This window comes from Staurois parvus, unplaced genomic scaffold, assembly GCF_062004578.1.
Source record: "Staurois parvus isolate SC_StPar_1 unplaced genomic scaffold, SC_StPar_1.0 ptg000568l, whole genome shotgun sequence".
NCBI classification, from domain to species: domain Eukaryota; kingdom Metazoa; phylum Chordata; class Amphibia; order Anura; family Ranidae; genus Staurois; species Staurois parvus.
Window position 1 is genome coordinate 165,540 of NW_028318364.1, and position 22,759 is coordinate 188,298.

The window sequence follows — 22,759 nt, forward strand, 5'->3', positions numbered from 1 at the left end:
AATGTGCATGGCAGCAACTCTCCTGAGTCTCTGACTTCTCATTGGCTCAGACACAGCAGCAGGAGCCATTGGCTGTTAAACACAATAAGTGAGGAGGAAGGGGGGCAGGGCTGAGTGGGGCACAGGAGAGAGCACACACAAGTGTCCCCATAGCAAGCAGCTTGCTGAGTGGGCACTCAGCAGAGAGGAGGGACCAGGAATGCTGGCAGGGGACCAGAGAAGAGGATCGGTGCTGCTCTGTGCAAAACCATTGCACAGAGCAGGTAACTATGACGTTTGTTATTTTTAAACAATACGAATTCAGCCTTCAATATCACTTTAATGTTAGATTAGGAACTTCGTTAAAATAATTCATTCAGCTTTGTGAACTGACCCCATTTCCAGCTGGACATGAAAAATGAAGATCGGAGCAAAATGCAAGTATAAATAAAACTGTTTATTGTAGCATATGGACATTTGAACTTTCAGAAACTATCTTTATTGAGTGTGAAGTGCATGATGTAACAGACACTGTTGTGCTTTAGCAGTCCCAGCATGCACTGAAAACAAAATGCTGATGTGGTTAAAATTCTCTATGCCTAAGAACGTAAGAAAAAACACAAAACATTTCTACTCAACAAAATACATCAGCTAATGTTACTACACCGTGTTCCAAATTATTATGCAAATTAAATTTTTCTCATTTCCCTAAATAATTGATGTAAAGAACAGTCAGCATAATTCTCATGTTATCAACTATTAAGAGTACAATTCACATTTTATTGAACAAACCTCCTAATAACAGGATTTTTGTTAAACATAAAACACTTACAATGCACTATTCCAAATTATTACGCACAGTAAGTTTCAAAACACTTTATAAATTGTAAAGAACTGAAAATTGTCATTTGTTGTGTTTGCAGCATATTTACTGAAATCAAAAGCTATTTCAATCAAACTTTTAACAACATTTTAACTTTTTAAACATTTTAACAGGTCACGTTACATTTTAACATAGGACCCCTTATTTGATAGCAGCTTCACAAGTCTTGCATCCATTGAACTTGTGAGTTTTTGGACAGTTTCTGCTGAATTTGTTTGCAAGATGTCAGAATAGCCTCCCAGAGCTGCTGTTTGGATGTAAACTGCCTCCCACCCTCATAGATCTTTTGCTTGAGGATGCTCCAAAGGTTCTCAATAGGATTGAGGTCAGGGGAGGATGGAGGCCACACCATGACTTTCTCTCCTTTTATCCCCATAACAGCCATTGATGCAGAGGTATTCTTTGCAGCATGAGATGGTGCATTGTCATGCATGAAGATGATTTTATTACGGAAAGCATAGTTCTTCCTTCTGTACCAGGAAAGAAAGTGGTCAGTCATAAACTCCACATATTTTGCAGAGGTCATCTTTATACCTTCGGGGACCCTAAAGGGGCCGACCAGCTCTGTACCCATGATTCCGGACCAAAACATGACTCCACCACCGCCTTGCTGACGTCGCAGCCTTGTTGGAACAGGGTGGCCGTCCACCAACCATCCACTACTCCATCCATCTGGACCATCCAGGGTTGCACAGCACTCATCAGTGAACAGGACTGTCCGTGGGACTCCAGAGGCACCAGCAGCTTCAAATATCTGTTTGCTGCTATGTAATGGTATTTTAGCAGCGGCTCTCTTGATCCGATGCATTGATCTGGCAGAAATCTTCCTCAATGTGCCTTTATCTGCACGAACCCGTCTGTGCTCTGAATCAGCCACAAATCTCTTAATAGTGCGATGATCACGCTTAAGTTTTATATCTAATGTTTTCACACCTCGTCCAAGGCATTGAACTATTTCACTCTTTTCGGCAGCAGAGAGATCCTTTTTCTTCCCCAAATTGCTTGAAAATGGTGCTCTGCTTAATAATGTGGAACACCCTCCTTTAGTAGTTTTTCCTGAAATTGGGCTCACCGGCCAATCTAATTATCACAGGTACCCGAGATTGTTTTCAGTGATCAAAAGAGCCCTGAGACACAATGCCATCCATGAGTTACAATGAAAAACAAAATATTTAATCTTTGTGACATTTAAATAGAATTTGCATAATAATTTGGAACGCGGTGTAGTACTATCCAGTAACTGCTACTACACTAAAACCTGACAGCGCACCTAATTATCGCTAATTTGAAATATTCACCGATCAGCCTTAACATTCTGACAACTGACAGGTAAAGTAAATAATATTGATTATCTTCTTACAATGGCACCTAAAAGTTGGCGGGATATATTAGGCAGCAAGAGAACATGTCTCTGATGTTGATGTGCTCAAAACAGAAAAAATAGGCAAGCAGATAAATTCTAGTGACTTTGACAAAGACTAGATTGGATGACTGGGTAAGAGCAACTCCAAAACTACAGTTCTTATGGGATGTATTCCGCCTGCAGTGATCAGGACCTACCAAAAGTGGTCCAAGGAAGAAAACCAGAGAACCGGTGACAGGACATGAGTGGCTAAGGCTCACTGATGCACTGACCATGAAGGCTGGCCTGTGTAGTCTGATCCAAAAGAAGAGCTACTATAGCTCAAATTGCTGAAAAAGTTAATGCTGGTTCCAATAGAAAGCTGTCAGTAAGTACATCACAGTTTGTTGAGTATGGGGCTGTGTAGTTGCAGACCAGTCCAGGTGCCCATAAGGACCCTTGTCCACAGCCAAAATTGCCTACATTGCGCACATGAACATCAGAACTGGACCACAGAGTAATAGAAGAAGGTAATCTGGTCTGAATTCAAGAATGGTTTGAGGAACACAACAAAAAGTTCAAGGTGTTGACTTGGCCTCCAGATTTTCATCCAACTGAGCATCTGTAAGGTGTACTGGAACAGCAAGTCCGATCCATTGAGGCCCTACCTCACAACTTGCAGTACCTGAAAGATGTGAAACTGGTCATTTGGTGCCAGATACCACAGCATTCCTTCAGGGGTCTAGTGGAGTATATGCCTCGAAGTTTTATGGTGGGTGGCCATAATGTTATTGCATATAATCGGTATGCATATACAATATATCATACAATAACAGTGTCACGGTATAGGGGCCCCTGCCAATTATTGATTTTGCTTAATCCCCTTATTAATTCCCTGTACCAAACGTCCCTCAGAATCAATCACTGTATGTCCTCCATGTCACCCTGCCAAATGGCCAAATTCGATTACTGTAGCTCCCCCCCTCCCGGCCAGCTTGCTACATGTCCCCAAATTACATTAAATAGTTTCCTGCACCAGGTCCTTCTAATGTCCCCAGGGGGCCCAGTGTCATCCTGGCGCCCCTCACTGTGTCCCCTGTCTCCAAGTATGATTTCTCCCTGCTGTCCATTGACCCCCCTCCACCTCTCATCCTGCTGCAGATGGACGAGAGGTGCGGCTTTCACCACCTCTGCCACTATCTCCTCCCTCTCCAGCGCGGCCGGAGAGGAGAAGGTGGCGAGGTTGACACCTCTCCGTGGAGAAGTGCAGGGATGTTCCTGGCTGCAGTGTCTCACTGACGCCACCCCAGCCCTTTCATCTGCAGTGCAGGCACGAGAAGTTCCCATGCTTGCAGATGTCCCTGGACAAAGGTTGCGCTCACGAGAAGCGCAACCCGTGTCCAGGGGGAGTGCCTCGATGTCGGGCAATGAGGCACGCCAGCTCCGGCCTGCCCCGGTTACCAGGACGACCAGGGAGCATCCTGCATCAGCTTAAGAAGCTGATGCCGGACGCTCCGGTCATCTTCTCCACTGCGTAGCCAAAAGGAGGGAGCCCAGCTGCGGCGGGACCCTTGTGGCTAGACTCTGCCTGAGACCCCCAGTGCAGGGGGATTGCCTACCAGCGCCTGAGACCCCCAGTCCGAGGGGATTGCCTGCCAGTGCCTGAGACCCTTAGTCCAGGGGGATTGCCTACCAGTACCTGAGACCCCCAGTTCGAGGGGATTGCCTGCCAGTGCCTGAGACACCTAGTCCAGGGGGATTGCCTACCAGCGCCTGAGACCCCCAGTCTGAGGCGATTGCCTCCCAGTGCCTGAGACCCCCAGTCTGAGGGGATTGCCTCCCAGTACCTGAGACCCCTAGTCCAAGGGGATTGCCTACCAGTTGCCTGAGACCCCAGTCCAGGGGGAATTGCCTGCCAGCTGCCCGAGACCCCGGTCCAACATGAGAGACCAGACGCCCACTTCAGACCTCAACAGGTACCTGTGTCCTACTTTCTATCCCTTTGAGACCAAGCGCTCTGTCGGACCCGTGGACATATGCTTTTCCCGTTTTACTTGAACTGATCCCACGTTGCCCCCCCCCCCCCCCCCTTGGATTACAATCTGCCACAGAGACTCTTCCTTGCCCCTGTACTGGACTTTAAGTGTTTCAGCCCCTCCTTGCTGTTATCTTGTGGCCGAGGTCACCCTCCCGGTGAACCCCCCTATTGAGTGACTGTCTTCTTTTGTTTCAATAAAGCTTTGTGCGTTTGCCATCTACTCTGTGCGTTCTGTCCAGCCTACCCTCCGTCACAAACACAAACACAGTAATATATATATTACTTGTCCAAGGACTAAAATCGGTGTCCCAGATGACAATCTACTTGTCCAAATTTAATTTTTTTTTTTCTTTTTTGAACCAAAACCATATTTAAAATCAGAGGTGATTTTAGGAATGGTTTTAAAAACAAAAGAGGTTTTATGGCGACTTAAACGTTTAATATTTTTAACATTGCGCTGTTTATCTCCTCCTCCCCTGACTGTGTCCAGCACCAGCACCCGGGGACTAGCAGGGAGTAGAGAGACCTTGCAGTGTCATGAACACCGACTGGGTGCTCCTCAGGAAAAGGGAGTGTTCAGCTTATCCTTTATCCCTTTCGCTGCCAGAGCAGTTTTTGTGCTCTTTGCACACGTTTAAAAAAATCATTTTAGGCCTGAAGATTACATAAAACCCCCAAACGTATATTTTCTGAAAAATTTCAGTAAAAAATGCAAGTAAGTTAATTTTAGGGCACAAAAAATAAATTACCTTATTTTTTTGTAAAATATAAAAGATGAGGTTGTAGCGAGTAAATAGATATCCAACATGTCAAACCTTAAATTTGATTGAAATGGCGATGAATTTCAGTACCCTATATTTTCTATAGGTGACACTTTTAAAGCCCCTCATAGGTCATCAGTTTAGTGTTACGAAGGAGGTCTGGTGCTAGAATTATTGCTTTCATTCTGGCTAGCATGGCAATATGTAACGTGTATCACAATCAACGTTTTCATGCGTAGGCCCCCCAGCATGTGCTTTTACATTTGTACATGCGTATATGTGGGGGTGGGGGGCCTCAATTGTCTTTGGGGCGGGGATGTTATGCATTTCATGGCCGGGAATCTCTCAACAGGGACCTGGAAGTGACGACATAACATCACTTCCGGGTCAGGACAAGGAGGGGAGGGGACACATCTTCTCTCCTCCCTCCCCTCTAGCCAACGGCGGAGAGCCGGTCCCAGGTCTGCAGATGGGCAAGTGGAGCCCGAAAGACAGTGAGTGGGGGGGTTCACACGGGGAGAGAGGCTGGCACTGTGTGGAAGCATTCAGGCACCACCCGAATGCTTCCACCTGATATGTGAGGTGGGCTAAAGTTATAAAAAAAATAAATAAAAACCTATCTGCCCGGCGCCAGAAACTACATGTCGCGGGTGGATGGCAATAGGAATTCAACATCCGTGTTTATATATATTATACATATATATATATATAAAATATATATATATATATATATATATATATATTATATATATATATATAAAATATATATATATATATATATTATATATATATATAAAATATATATATATATATATATATAAAATATATATATATATATATATATATTATATATATATATATATAATATATATATATATATATATATATATATATATATATATATATATATATATATAAAATATATATATAATACATATATAAAATATATATATAATACATATATATATATATATATATATATATATATATATATATATATATAAAATATATATATAATACATATATATATATATATATATATATATATATATATAAAATATATATATAATACATATATATATATATATATATAAAATATATATATAATACATATATATATATATATATAAAATATATATACAATACATATATATATATATAAAATATATATATAAAATATATATATAATACATATATATATATATATATATATATATATATAAAATATATATATATAATACATATATATATATATATATATATATATATAAATAAAATATATATATATATATTACATACATATATATATAATACATATATATATATATATAATATATATATATATTACATACATATATATATATATATATAATACATATATATACATATATACACATATATATACATATATACATATATATACACATATATAAATATATATATATATATATATATATATATATATATATATAAATATATATATATATATATATATATATATATATAAATATATATATATATATATATACACACATATACATATATATACACATATACACATACTGTATACACACTATATTGCCAAAAGTATTTTTCCTAACAAATTAATTCAAGACCATGTTGCAAAAATGAATACACCCCAATGCAAGTCTTAAGAGCAAAGCTAAATTTTAGACAACAAAATCCTAATTAACAAGAACTCAACTACTTTAGCAAAAGTGATACAAAAAATTTACAAAGATGGAACTGCAACCATCTCAGAGAGACATCCAGGCCATCCACAGATGTTAACACCTTGACAGGAGTGTCTTCTAATGAGAAGGGTTGAAGAAAAGTTCAATGCAGTTAGCTAAAGAAGTAGAAAGCCAAACTGGGATGATTGTTTCCTGTAACCCAATATACTGTACAATACTGCAGAGGAATGGCATACATAGGTGTCGTACATGAAGGAAGCATTTCCTAAAGCCCATGCACTAAAATGCCTTCCTAGAACTTGCCAGGGCCCATGCAGAAAAAGAAGAGGACTACTGGGACTCAGTATTCTGGAGTGATGAGACCAAGATAAATGTTTTTGGAACTGATAGCTTCAAAACTGTATGACGTCTCAAAGGTGAGCAGTACTAAGAAAAATGCATGGTGCCTACAGTGAAACACGGTGGTGGCAGTGTCCTTCTGTGGGGCTGCATGAGTGCTGCTGGTGTCGGGGAGCTGCATTTCAGTGATGGTATCATGAATTCACAGATGTACTGCTCTATATTGAAAGAGAAGATGCTACCATCACTGCGTGCCCTTCGTCATCGTGCACTTTTCCAACATGACAATGATCCACAACACACATCTAAGGCCACTGTTACACTTCTGAAGAACAACAGGGGGAAAGTGATTCAGTGGCCAAATAGGTCTCCTGATGTGAATCCAATCGAACACCTATGGGGAATTCTGAAGAGACAAGTTGAGCATCATTCTCCATCCAGCATCCAGGCTCTAAAAGAGGTCGTCCTTGAAGAATGGAAAACTAACAATGTTGCAATATGTCGCCAACCTGTTGATTCCATGCCTAGAAGACTTGTTGCTGTCCTTACCAATCATGGTGTTCATACAAAATACTAGATGTAGCAGTTTTTGTTGTGGGGTGTATTCATTTTTGCATCAACTAATTTGAGTAAAACCGAAGATTTTGTAATCTAAGTTACATTATTAACCTTACTTTCATGTAATGAGCTAAACAAATGTTCTATAAAACTCAGTTTTGTCAAAATTGCAGAAATTGTTCTTGTGTTCATTGAGATACTGATTAAGATCTTACTTTTCAAAAGTGGTGTACTCATATATTCTGAGCACTGTAAGATATATATGTTGCAGCTAAATTATGCTGGATTTTCAGTGTTAGGTCAGTTTACAAACATGTTATTTTCACTAGTTAAATACAACATAGGCTTGGATGAGTCATCTTTTAACATGAAATAGATAAAATATATGTACTATGTGCACTGCTTTAGTTGGTCATTAAGCTGCCTGTCAGGTTTATCAGATAGACAGCCCAATGGCAAATGGCAAAAAGGATCATATGCAGCAGGCTGTCAATGCTGCTGCTAACTACCAGGGGTTGTCAGCCTACAAAAGGATGTCCTGTTACTGGCAGGATCTCCAGGTAACACCAGAAGACAGCAATACCACTCCAAAAACCAAACTTTGTGAACTTAAAAGAATTTGATAATATAAAGTATGTGCTGTATTTTAAACGGGTCTAAAAAATAAAGTGAACAGTGAAATGAAAACATTTTATATTGTAAAAAGGAAACAATGCACAATAATGAAAATAATGCATCTGTTATGATTTAGTAAATTGACCCTAACCACAGTAGATGGGACTGCAGGTTCTTGCCATTCATTCTGAGCTTTGCAACTTTCCTCCCTCAGACCTCCATTATGTTACAGTCAATGCTTACTGAAGAATGTAGGGGAAGGTTAGAGGTGTAAATGAGAACAATATGACTGACCATAATTGGAATAAAGCATATTCTGTGATGTAATAGATGCCCCTATATACTTAAAAAAAAAAAAAAGTACAGAATTTGGGGTTCCTTGGTTTTCACAGCAACAGGGTTAGGAACAGGTAGCTCCAGGGGACAGGGCTGCCAGCAGAAATCAAAACTTTGCAGAAAGGCTGACTTGATACCCATAATCAACACAATGGTGAATTTCAGGGACACTATAGTAAGAGTATATACCAGGGGTGGGCAAACTTTTTGACTTGAGGGCCGCAATGGGTTCATATATTGGACCCGGGGGCCGGACCAAGAGTAGATGAATGATGTGTATGTGTCATCCATAGTAAGCATAGTAATTAATCCCCCATATAGTAATTCATCCCCCATATAGTAATTCATCCCCCATATAGTAATTCATCCCCCCTATAGTAATTCATCCCCCCTATAGTAATTCATCCCCCCTATAGTAATTCATCCCCCATAGTAATTCATCCCCCATATAGTAATTCATCCCCCCTATAGTAATTCATCCCCCATATTAATTCATCCCCCATATAGTATTTCATCCCCCATATAGTAATTCATCCCCCATAGTACTATTCCCCCCCCAAGTAGTAAGCCAAGTCCGCCCTGTGTCAATTCACTTACCTTTGCTCCGCGCGTTCCTCTCGCCGTGTTCCCGCGCCGTTCCGGTATTCAGGGCGGACTGTGAGAGGAGCCTAGCTCCCCTCACGTTCCTCACGCTGCCCCGCCTACACACATTCTGACAGCCAAGGTTTGCCACGCTCCGCGGGCCGGATTAAAAGGTCCGCCGGGCCGTATACGGCCCGCGGGCCGTAGTTTGCCCATTGCTGGTATATACTCTAGGTCTGTTCAAACTAAAAATTTTGACTGATATGTCTCTTAAAGTGGTTGTAAACCCTCCAGATACCCAGTGAAGTGGCTGGCCTCAGATGATACAGAAAGATGAAACAAATATCCCTATAAAAGTTGTACCTCTTTATCTGTAGCTCTCTGTACTTTACATCTGTGCAAAGTGATGAATTTATAAAGACTGTCTGAGGGTTCAAAAGAAAGGGTTAGAGAGTCGAAACTACAATCTGCAGAGTTCAGTACACAGAGCAAGTAAACACTAAAGAGGGATATGCGCTTTGTTCATATTTCATGTCTGAGGTTTACAACCACTTTAAATATTTCTCTGAGAGAAGTACAGAATAGCTACCCCACTCATGCCTATATATGAAATATGAGCTATTATCCATTTATCTACTAATAGGTCTGTCTGAAACTTTTCAGTCTTGCTGGTGGGCTGTCCAACCTGTAAATTTTAGTCGTGCATGACGATGGCCAGTCTAAGCAGTCTAGGAAAGCGCTTGCTGCCCATATCACAACAGAGACAACAGAACTGATTGGTTGAGAAATGCATACATGCACAGATAAGCCAGCTGAACAGTCATATCTTCACCTTGTCTAAAAGAAATATGAGAAAATGATGGTGGTCTAAAACAAGCCTTCTCTGCAACAATGACCTCATGAACAGACACCTACTGTATACATAACATATAACTGAATAATGTTGCACAAGATTATAATGCAGTTCCCAGTGCATGAACCTCACAGCTAATAAAAATGCCTTCAACTTTGTACAGTCTGTCTATTACAGTTGCCAAAAATATGATTGATGGAAGAGTTAGAACAATCTGTCCAGCACAGAATCATCAGTCATCTGAATCGGGCTGCTCTAACAATGCACACACTGCCAAATAACCACCAGTAGGGAGTAAGAGCAGAGGCAACAGACTGAGTTTTCCAGCAATTTTCAGTGAAACCTGAGCTCAGGTTCATCCCCGTTCCTGGCAACGCAGCCTGGAACAATCACCACCAGAGGCCATTATCTGACCTCTGACCACATACACTTTAATACATCGAAATCTCGGTAATAATTTTAACTTACTGTGTGGAAATGGAATCTTACGAATGAACTTTGGTCTTAAAATCAAACAATGAGCTGAAACTGCGAAGTTTATTCAATTAGCACTTGTACATAATTTCCATGTACATAGACAGCTACCAGCATGTTAGCCTGCTCTTGGCAAACTTAAAAAACTATGTATTTGTTTCTTTACTATATGATGGATATATTATGATGGATACTAACAGAACAGTTTATGCATAAGAATGCTTTGAAGGATTGCATTGCATTATAGGAGCCAATCTTCCTTGATTCAGACACAGATACAATAATACAACATGGGAAAAACATAGTGTTTGTTGCAGCAATGGTCAAAGGTTTTATAAAATTGCCATAAACTGATAAGATGAAATTTAGGATGAAAGGTTTAGATACAAATAGTGCTAAACATTCTAAAATAAAGAAATACATTTGGGCATATATACAAGAAATGGGTAGATGGTGACATGAAAAACTCTACCCACTAGAAATAGCACTAACCATAGTGCATAAAGTTAGTTTTAGGTTCTGAAACTGGCTTTTTTTTGGCACAGGAGTTTTGACACCAGAAATGACAATACTGTCTTTCATTGCACATGTTCTAAACTAATAGCATCTAAAAGATAAATGTATCACACCCATGAAGTTCATTTATAACATTTGAACAAATAATAGTCACTTACCAACCTTAAAGTGGTACTGAACTCAAAAAGCAACGATTTGCTATACTACAGGGAGTGTGTAGAAATAATAATTGTGCCTAAGCAGTATTTAAAAAAAAAAAAAAAAAAATTATCTTTTACCTTGAATTCCTCTTAAAAAAATAATTGCACCTACTGACGTATGAGTGCACGTAGGTGTAACGATTGTGCGCAATAAGGACATGGAACCTGTACGCGACAGCCATTTTTGTTTTTCATGAGCAATAATCTTCCTCCCCTCCTCCTCCCTTCTGAAACCTGGAATTTGCAGCTGTAACTTAAACTTCAAAAGAACCTCTTATCTTAATTAAAACACAAATAGAAGCAGCTTGCAGACCTCCAGCCATGGAAAACCTTGTCCTCTGCCCTATCGTAAAACAATAATAACTCAGTAAAGCAGTCACACATGACCTGTAACGCTATTAGAGCTCTAGGAATGCAGAGCATGCCATAAAACCTCTATTCCACATGTAAAAATTCCACATACATTTCATAGAATTCAACAGGAACAGGGCACATTAATATTAGGTACCGTATTTTCCGGCGTATAAGGCGACTGGGTGTATAAGGCGACCCCCTAATTTTCCAGTTAAAATATAGGTTTTGGGCTATACTCGCCGTATAAGACTTACCCCCCTTCCGAGGCAACACCATTTAAAAACATCAGATTTTTTAATTGAAATGGTTATGACTTACTGGTACTTAAAATCCCTCAAAATCCTCATGTTCATCCTCTGACATCATAAGTTCATGAATGACATCTTGTGATACATTTGTAAGACAGTCATCATATGGATCAAATTCCAAATCAGATGGTTGCCGCTGGATGTGCGGTAATACGGTAGATTCGGCTACATACAGTATACAGTATATATACAGCCCGCTGGATGTGCAGTAATGTACATACAGTATACCGCACTGAGCCAAGCTGGCTCAAAACAAATGTCCCTATGACAGATTAATCTGTCAGCCTGCTGGATGTGCGGTATATACAGTATACTGAGTATATACCACTGTGGTATATACAGTATACTGAGCCAAGCGGTTTCAAAACGTACCGGTACGTCCCTACTGTAATCAGCCCGCTGGATGCGTGTATGTACGGTAGCTACGGCTACATACAGTATACGCTGCGCCAATCACGGCGAGCGATGTATTCTACTAATGAATACAAAGCCTGCTCGGATTGGCTGAGGTTGTGACATCATCAGCTCACCTCTCTGACTCAGCCAATCCGAGCAGGCTTTGTATTCATTAGTAGAATACATCACATGCCGTGATTGGCCCAGTGTATACTGTATGTAGCCGCAGCTACCGTACATACACGCATCCAGCGGGCTGATTACAGTAGGGACGTCCCGGTACGTTTTTGAAACCACTTGGCTCAGCGCAGTATACTGTATATACCGCACATCCAGCGGGCTGACAGATTAATCTGTCATAGGGACATTTGTTTTGAGCCAGCTTGGCTCAGCACGGTATACTGTATGTACAGTATTGCCACACATCCAGCCAGCTTGACCCAAACAAACTCAAGGTTCACATTTTATACCCCACGTATAAGATGACCCCCAATTTTTGGGTTATATTTTTAAGTATAAAAAGTAGTCTTATACGCCAGAAAATACTGTATATATATTTGAATAGGGAATATCATACTGAAAAAAAATCAAAGTCACAGATGATTATATTAGCACATAGGAAAGGGGAGAAAGCAGTCTCTTCCCTCCTGGGTGACAAGGGTAGGCTGTGTTTAGTATCCCTGGGTTCGAAATATAATTCTGAATAATAATCTGTCAGTTGCTAGAATACCACCTGCACGTATTGGAGGTTAATATTAGTGTAAAACTGTAGTTGGGACTTTGTCATAAATCTGGCAACCTCCTAGCACCCATACCTTAAACCGGATTATTGGTCAGTTGGTCTCTGTCTACACCGCCTTCATTTCAATATTAAAGGGGATGACAGGATTTAAGATTGAGCTCTCGTTTAACTTCAACCAAGAAACAGCTTAACAGACTTGAGATCCAAGGCAACATTTTTGCTCGAACAATTGGACCCTGCTAAAACCAAGGACTTTGCAAGTATTCTGCCTTCTTAACTCCTTTCTTTTATTTCTCTGTTGCTTTATTGTTCTCTTTATTTCTTTGTAATATTCCTTTCTGTAAATATTTTAATTGCACCATTTTGACCTTTTTAATAATAAACCCTATTTTGAAAGTGTTAGAATGATCTCTAAGGCTTTTAATGCAAACTAAAGAATCCCTGTCTCTTTAAGAGTGCTACTGTATATAATAATCCTCTAAATATACTTGTCTCTGCTGACAGTGTGTGTTACAGATGTTTATTTTTCACATTTGTTCTAGCTAACATTGTGAAGGGTTGATAGTCCCAAAGCTATCTGGTTGCAGTTTGGAGTTTGAAGGGTTAATTGAGTAATTAACCTAACCCAGTGACAATTACTTTCAGGCTGCTGGCACCTAGATTGTGGTCCCACAAGCTAGAAAATCTTTGTGCAAGACGCAGCTGAGGGTGGCATTGTTACACAAGTGACAGCGCGGTGTAAGATTGACTGATCCTTTGTCACAAGTTGGTAAGAAGGGCAGGGGTCGGGCACCGCGTTTGTCACAGTAGGCACCATCATAGTTGTAGATCTGCAGTGTGAGATTATCTAAGGCACTGCTGCCTCTGGCTGCTAGTCTCATAAGACTTTGTGATGTTACTAGTGAGCTGCTTGACAAAAGGGAAGCTGTACCCGAGAACCTGCAGTGCAAGAATCTCCCTGTTTTGCCTCATTCTTTCTGCACAAATGTGCTTCCCTCCACCCCACCTGCTGCATCTTCCACTGGTCAACAGGAGGGCAGGACTGACATGAAGAAGCAAAGCTTGGCGCCTGTACCAGAATGGCTGCCTCCACACACAGATAATGCAAAACAAGGCATAGCAGGTCAGTAAAAAGGAAACAAACAATCAGCTGCAGGCTGCCTACAGGCAATAATGTTGGCTGGTCTTTTTGACCTCTCCTTGTGTTTTTGGGCCCAGCTTCCACAGTACGGTGCACAAGATAACAATTGTTTCTAACCTTCACCTTAACCTGAAAACCTACTCAAACTCTCAGCTTGAACTTAGCCAAATCCTAAATACCTGGTTAACTGAAGTTTAATATGGTGAGTAATAATAAAGTATAATAAAGTAAGTAGTAAAGTATAAAATGTAATGCCAATAAAGCTAAAATAAATATCTGTGTTGTTAAATAAGTTAAATGATGAATGTTTGTACCCTGCTTTCATATGTTCATTCTGTATTCTCTTGTTTATGTCACAATGTCAACCCCAAATCAGGGGATATGTCCTTAGCCAATGTCTTCCGCTCACTGTTCTCTGGCACTCCTTACCATTATTGTATACTCAAAAAAATCCCAAGGGGTATCAGCCCTGGGGATCCTGACCACGCTTTCATAAGTTTATAAGAGCGCAGGCAGGATCCCCAGGACTGAAAGCCTTTGGGATTATTTATCAGTATGCATCTTTGTACTCAGTTAACGTCTGATGACATGCAGCTCCTTTTTCTTTTATGTAGAATTTCTTCCCTTTTTTCAGGTATTTATTTGTTTGTATGATTTGTTGCATGGGTATAGGGACACTGTATTATTTCCTTACCATTATTGCCTGTTGTAGGTTTTGTGATAGAACATAGAAGGAATCTGTCACTTCTAGTAATGGCAGCACAAATAAACATTTAGCGGTTGATTTACTAAAACTGGAGAATGCAAAATCTGGTGCAGTTCTGCATAGAAACCAATCAGCTTCCAGGTTTTATTGTCAAAGCTTAACTGAAGAAGCTGATTGGCTACCATGCACAGCTGCACCAGATTCTGAGTGCTCCATTTTTAGGAAGTCTATCCCTTTAGTGTACTGTGAGCTTCTGGCAAAGATAAAAACTGAATAGGTGGCGCTTCTGGCAAAGATGAAAACTGAATAGGTGGCACCTGTGCCAGAAAGGGCAAACACAAACGGCGCCAATGACATATGCTAAAATAGAGACCAAACCACTCCTCTGCACTTTCTTCACAGTGGATTCTGTAGTCCTGTAGTATGATCACCAGTGTCCTTATATATTGCTAAAATCTTTTCTAGGCCAAATATCCCGTTAATAAATATTGCACTACCATTTTCAGCATTTTAAAGAAAATGTGTAGTGTTTCTTCTATTTATTTTCTTTTTTATGTATTATGCTCAGGACTGTTTTACATATTGCATATAAATAAATCATACTCACCTTTCCAGCCCGCAGTGGGAAAAGCATGATTCTGGTACTTCAAAATTGCAAATTTACTTCAAGGTTGCTTCATAGTTACAGTATAATGTGAATGTTAACCTAAATACCAGGATCTCAGATTACCCACAGTTAAATGACTTAGAGGAGGGGCACAAGCTATTCTCCTCTCAGAAATGCAGAGCTAGTGCTTGATTTTTTATCAGGCAGTCCAGCACAAACTACAAATACAGAACAATTGTATACTACTAATGGCACTTGCTCACTACCATCAATGACAGCACACCTTATGCTCAAATATAAAAACTCATACAACCACTACAGTTTAAATGACTTACACCCCAGTCACATCAAAGCCGATTTTGAAATCGTGCGACTTACAGTGAAGTCGCACGATTTCAAAATCGGGTGACCTGCCGATTTCATAGCGATTTGCAAGACATCTGACACAGAGGTCTATGCAAATCGCAACAAAAGTAGTGCATGCACTACTTTAGAAATCGGTGCGGCTCCGACCAAGTTGGAACTGCACTGATATGACTGCTCTAATAGACAATAGGGTGCGACTTGGCATACGATTTGCAAGTCGCAGGGCATGCAAATCACATGCCAAGTTGCACCTGATGTGACCGGCGGCTTATAGTGCAAATACATACAGTACAAGTCACATGTGAAATATAAGTGTGAAATCCCAAAACATACATATTCCATAATAAACCAAAACAATTAAATTCTCATAAAGTCCATATGAAGTGAGAAATGTGCTATGGGTCCACCATGGCCACTGCCCTGTAATCCACCACCAATGGTCCGTATACTGTCCTTATTCATCAGATGCCAATGACCTTCTTGTTGTACAAGAAGAAAAGTCATATAGCGTTTTGTGGTCACCCCAGGACCTCTTTAATCGTTCCCTCTTTTTGTTGTCTCCTCCTCTCTAGATGGTCATATTGTGTTCCAATGATGTTTTAGATGGCATGTAATCCAAAAAAGAGAAAGGATCCTCTCATAGCGTAAAACCCTTAAAAATATATTGTAAAATAATATTAAAAATATGCCCATGAATTAAAGTAGTACAAGTGATCCTGTAAAGAACGCTCCATGTTCTGCTTCTGAAGATGTCACGCTTTGATGACGAAACACATCAAGTGGAACTTCCGGAGGGACATTTCCGGGCCAACGTGGAATGCGTGCTGAGCGTTCCGCGGCCCGTTGGACGATCGGAAAAGTGGTTGTTTACAGGATCGCTTGTACTACTTTCATTAATGGGCATATTTTTTATTGGAATTAGTTTACAATACATTTTTATGGTTTTACTCCAATCCTTTCTCCTTTTTGGATTACATGCCATCTAAAACACCATTAGGACACCATATGACCATCTGAAGAGGAGACAACAGAAAGTGGTGACAATTAAGGAGGTCCTGGGGTGACCACAAAGCATTATATGACTTTTGCTGTACAACAAGGGGGTTCATTAGTATCTGGTGAGTGAGAAGAGTATCCTGACCACTGGTGGTGGATCACTTGGCAGTGGGCACAGCAGACCCACAGTATATTTATCACTTCATATGGACTTTATGAAAATCTAATTGTTTTGGATTTTATAGAATATGTATGTTTTGCGACTTTGCATTTATATTTCACATGTGACTTGTAGTAAGTTCATTAGCACTAGTCATTTAAACGTTCGTGGTTGTATGAGTTATATTTGTGCACAAGGTTTGCTGTCGTTGATGGTAGTGAGCAAGCGCCATCAGTAGTATATGTTTGTTTATGTCCTTTGGGATTAGAGGTGGCAGCTGCACAACAAAGTTATTTGTTCATTTATCTATAGGTGCGGGTGGTTTTTATTTATTACATACAGAACAATGGAATCACCCCCTATCAAAATATTCATAAATAATAAGAAAAAAAATGAAACAAAATGTTAGTGTTTAAACTTTTAAAAAATAAAACTAAATCAATATTCACTATACTTTCTCTTTAAATGTTGTAAAGTAGTGCAATCTGCATATGAAATGCAAACCTATGCCTAGAAGTATGTGGCCTTTATAGCCTGAACATTATTTTTCTTTACTCACTTGAGTGAAGGACCCATCCTCATTGCATTCTGGAATAAAGACGGCTTCTTGAGGCTTTTTTGCTTGTTCCAGAGCTTGAGCTCTTTCCAGACGACATTTACTCTGGCCAGCATCTGGGATATAAAATATCAACAATTGCAATGCATTATTTCATTTTATATGTCTTGCAAAATTAGTGATGTATTTTTCACAATAGATATCTATATCAAAGAAAGCCAACAGCAATTGAATGCAACATCAAGGGAGCCTATTATTACACAGCTACCAAGGCAGAGCGAGGCATCAGTATACTCTGCAATACTCAAAGTAATACAGTCTTGCATTTAATGAATGAAGAGGAGTAAAACAGAGCAAAGGGGATGCATGCTGCACAAATAAGGTCTTGTGGGCAGCCAGTTGATTTAGATATAGTTTCCTTCTCTGTTAGAGCAATAGAGATACAGCCATGGAGCTTGGACTCTGACAGAGTGTGTTATCACTAGTCACCATTACTTTGCACTGAATATGCAAAGAAACAGAGTCTAATTACATTACCATAGACAATTAACATTACTCATTCATCAAGCAGTAAGTCACCTTTGCACTTTCCTTTATGGACCACATTGAGGGCAGCATCCTTGCATTTGGCTCTTTGGAAGTCACATGTGGATTCATAGGTTCGACCATCTGAAGCACAAACTGGTCTGTACTGTGTTCTAATACAATGAGGGTTGCACTGGGGGTCTCTGTCCCGCTCACTTATTAAATACTGTAAAAAAAACAACAAGTAATTAAGATACAAAACAGAAAAAAACACTATAGGCACCGACATAACATAAAAAAAGAAGGATAAAGAAGTGCCGGTTGCGTTTGGCTGAGTATACCCAGAAACAGCTCAATTAGCATTATCGCAGATGACTGCAGATGCCTTAAATTTGTTAAGACAGTCAGTTCTGATTATACACTGCAGGAGAGGTGACAGATATGAGCGATGCTTATTAATCGGTGGAGCAGTGGTTCCAAATCTCTAAGAAGAGCCTGCCAAGAATGAAACATAGAAGCCATCACTGCTGACTTATTTTTGAAGGTTCATGTTCCAGGAGTCTTATCTCTCTGTTACTCCTTGATTGGTCGGTGACTTGGAGAGGCCATGCTTATACCAGCTGTTAGAACATCTGATATGTATGTGCTTTTACCTGGTCGGTGACTCAGTATGTAGTTATAGAGCTACAGAGCACATACTTTAAAGTCAGCAATTGTAGCACCCACATTTCGGTCCTTCAAAGTTACCCTTGAATCAATCCCTTAATTCAAACACTATATTTCAAATGTCTAAAGTTAGCTAAACACAGCTAAAACTTTGACCAATTTAGCAGAATTTAGACAGAGCAACCCTGTCAGCACCACCTGGTTCAAGAAACTTGATTCTGTCAGTGTGTGCTCTCTGAATACCTACACATTAATAGCATCACACTTGTGAACCAAGTGATGCCGCCAGGGCCACCCATGGCTTAGGGGTGCCTTGGCAAAATGTTTAAAAATTGCCCAAAACTTGTGAACAAGCCAGCGGGTGGAACAAGCCTGACTTTTCGTTACACAAAGCCAGAGGTCTTCATTGTGCACCATTACGACCTTCTAGCCGCTGGCATCTTGACAACCAATGACATCATCAGCTCATAAGAAGGATGTTAGCTGCCTTCACAGCATCCTAGTTTGCCCCTCCCCTGTCCCCTCTCTATCAGTGCTGGGGTCACATTAGCTCAGTGATGGATAAAAACTGAGATGAGTAACATTGGAATACTACTCAGTACAAAAGTGTATTTGCTTCGAAAGAATAAATCACCTCTAATGTTGAGTGTCCTACATGTGTGGGTGTCACTGCAGTATATAAAACTATTAGAATGGGGTGCCCTTTTAAAATGGACAGTCTTGAGGCACTCCATTTTACAATGGGGTGCCTCAAGACTCTACATAATTTTAAAAGGGTGCCTCGGGATGCTCCATAACTTTAAAGGGTGCCTTGACTGAAAAAGGTTGAGAAACACTGGCTTAGACTTTGGACGATTTAACAGCAGTACTCTCACCCAGGTTACACTATCCAGCAATGCTCCACATTATTATTGTAGAAAAAAAGAAGCTTATGCATTCTTTCGAACTTTCTCAGATAAGAAGGGACATCTTTTTGCACAAAGTATGTATGCAAAGGGCACACTCCTGATCAGGCCTCAGTTACACGGACCATGACATATTTTTTAATGGTAAACTGACTTATCAAACTAATAAATGCAGTCATCTTGAAGTCTGAACTAGTGAAAGATCACAACACTGAGGCATGAACGCATGCATTGCACACAGGTGTGACAGACATTATTATACAGGATTTATAGAGATCCAACAGTTTGCTCAACGCTTTACAATATGAAGGGTGACAATACAGCAACGATACAGTTCAATACAAGGCAGTAAGGAGGGCCCTTCTCTTGGGAGCTTCAGACTTGACAGGCTGTATAATTTTCACTGTGGGGATGTTTACCATCAAGCCCACTGGCCATGTTAACTTTCGGCCTGCAAGTCAGGGGACTGTAACACTACGACCTGTTTTCACCACTATTTGGCTGCCCCTGAAAGGCTAGGTTCACACTATTGCAGGTGGATGTGGGTATCACAGCAATTCCCACATCCTCAACCACCAACAGGCAAAACACACTTCTGTTTGAAAATGCATGAGGCTGTCATTTATTCTTAATAGCACCTCCACACATCTGAAAATGCAACGTGTTTGTGGGTGCGGAAACCGCAGATAAATTGCATTATACAAAAGCTGCCGTGCATGCGCAAACACGGCCCACAAGCCCGGAAAGTGTGAACCTAGCCTTTAGGAGGCTTTAATGAATACTGGACTGTTGACAACATGCCTACAGAAAACTGTTGTGTTACATGTACTACTGTACTGTACATAATACTGTATGAAGATAAAGAAACCAATATTATACCAAAGGATTTTAAATTAACATTGAAAAACCACTTCATTTTCTACTAATATATATATATATATATATATATATTATTGTTTGTAAGTATTTTAATAAAAACCTGAACCAAAATGAAATATAGCAGGCCAAATTTGCAGGTGTATGCTGGTTTTAATGTGAAAATATTGAATACATTTGTCAATTTATGCTAATAATTGTACAGAACAAAAATTGTACTGTGTAATTAATTAAGGAGGCGTTAGCAATAAAAGAGGACCTACACCACTAAAACTACAAGAAAAACATGGCCTGAATCATTTGGACAATCTCTGCTGATACTCCCTCTTATGTTTAATAAGAAAGTACTGTATATCTTGGCCACTAAAAGAAATTTTGCCGCAATGGCACATTACCAGCCACAAGAGGACGACTATCACCAGAAGCCTTCTAACTTGTTCCTCTGTATCAGCCTCTCTCAACCTTTTCAACATAGAGGAAATAACTTTCCAGTCTCAGGGAACTTCTGCTAAGAGTTACTATATTTACAACACATGACACATTTGCATGATAGTCAGTAGGAAGAATGTTCCTTACACTTGTGGTCATTGGGAAGAATTACTCCCTTACAGAAAACTAAAAAGATGTCAGTGGGAACTTGTATAAGTGGCAGAAATTGCTCATTGCTCAAGGAACCCCTAGCAACCTCTGGAGGAACTATAGGGTTCCATGGCACCCTGGTTGGGAAACCCTGATCTATATGGAAATGTTTCCCTTGACAGCTTAAGATGAAGTAATCAAAAATCTCCTTATGCAAACCAGCAATGTAAATAAACCTCATACTGCTCTAAGCAATGAAAATCTTGTTTCAAAAGGAAGTGTATCTTCCCACCTATTGGTGGTCCCTAGGCTGTGAGGACTTATTAGCAGCCACATTAACAGGATGACTAATATCAGATGCCCTGCACCTTATTCCTCTATATGGAAATGTTTCCCATGACAGCTCACGTTGAAGCCATCAAACATGTCCACATGCAGATTAGCAATGTAAAGAAACCTCATACTGCCCCAAGCAATGATAGCCTTGTTTCATAAGGAAGTATATCTTCCTACCTATTGGTGGTCCCTAGGCTGTGAACTCTTAGCAGCCACATAAAGTGGATGACTTTAATACCAGATGCCCTATACCTTATTCTTCTATATGGAGATGTTTCCCATGATGGCTCAAGTTGAAGTCATTTAAAATATGCACATGCCGATCAGCAATGTGAAGAAACCCCATACTTCTCTAAGCAATGACAGTCTTGTTTTATTCATTCTCACTATTTAGAGAACATCAAAGCTAAGAAATATCTGTATGTAAATGATAATATGAACCCATTTTAGAAAAGCAGTATTTAGAATTTGCTCCAGTCTAATGCTACTTCTCAGTATATCATGGGTAACTGACCTTGGCAAAAAATTCAACTGGAGCTACTGTATGCTGTCAGTCAGCATGATCTATTGAACAGGATGGGTGGAAATGCAAATTATCTGAAGATGACACGAGGCGCTGTTCATAAAAGCAGTTTTCCCATCGTAAGAGAAGGAAGTAAAATTGGTAATTGTTTATATTTGGTTTCAGATAATGATTTCAAGAGTGTCTTATTTTTAAACAACATCCTGCCATTAGAACAGAGTTCCTCTGTAAAACAGTCTTATATATAAATGTACATGTGAAAACTCAAATAACGAACTTCTTCCAGGTTATTAAAGCGCAACTTCCACTAAATTTAGGTGGTAGGAGTTAAAATATCTGTGAAGTTTTTATTTCTGCCTATGACCACATGGGGTAGATATCCCTGACTTCCCGTCCTGCTGTGACATACAAATGACATACAGTACAAGAAATTAGGGCTGGGATTGTTATCAGGACAGGAAGGCTCAGACAGCAATGAAAACATTGTCAGACGATATAAGGCTTCCCCACACTGTGCTTAAAATATGTTTTTGCCTTTTGGAGAGATTTCCCATCCTACAGGGACAAGAATACCAAAATAAATATCAAGCTGGCTACTGGTGGACTCTATATTTAGTATATTCAGTACAGATTGCTGTTCATTTCAAGCCCAAATAAAAGGGCCATTCTCTAACCCCCGAAATGTGCTAGATTTGTGATCAAGTTTTTATCTCACCTTGAAATAAATCTATATCTAGACAACTACATTTTGGTGTGGTACAATCTTATATTTCCTTAGGAATCAAGATCTGACAGGGGCTCTTATCCTTCCCCCTATATCCAAAACAACATAAAACATTTTGGCTTG

The 22,759-nt window shown here is 39.8% G+C and overlaps 1 protein-coding gene across 11 annotated transcripts in view; it reads right to left on the reverse strand.

The window, feature by feature from the left end:
* The window catches only part of SMOC1 (SPARC related modular calcium binding 1), a 316,356-nt gene that overhangs the window by 154,124 nt on the left and 139,473 nt on the right, over positions 1–22,759 (reverse strand). For all 11 annotated transcript variants that reach the window (XM_089691648.1, XM_089691649.1, XM_089691653.1 and 8 more), the window contains exons 2-3: positions 18,082–18,253; positions 17,506–17,618 (exon numbers count right to left, since the gene is read on the reverse strand). In XM_089691648.1, the coding sequence (XP_089547774.1) occupies positions 17,506–17,618; positions 18,082–18,253 (285 nt within the window). The remainder of the gene's footprint in view (positions 1–17,505; positions 17,619–18,081; positions 18,254–22,759) is intronic.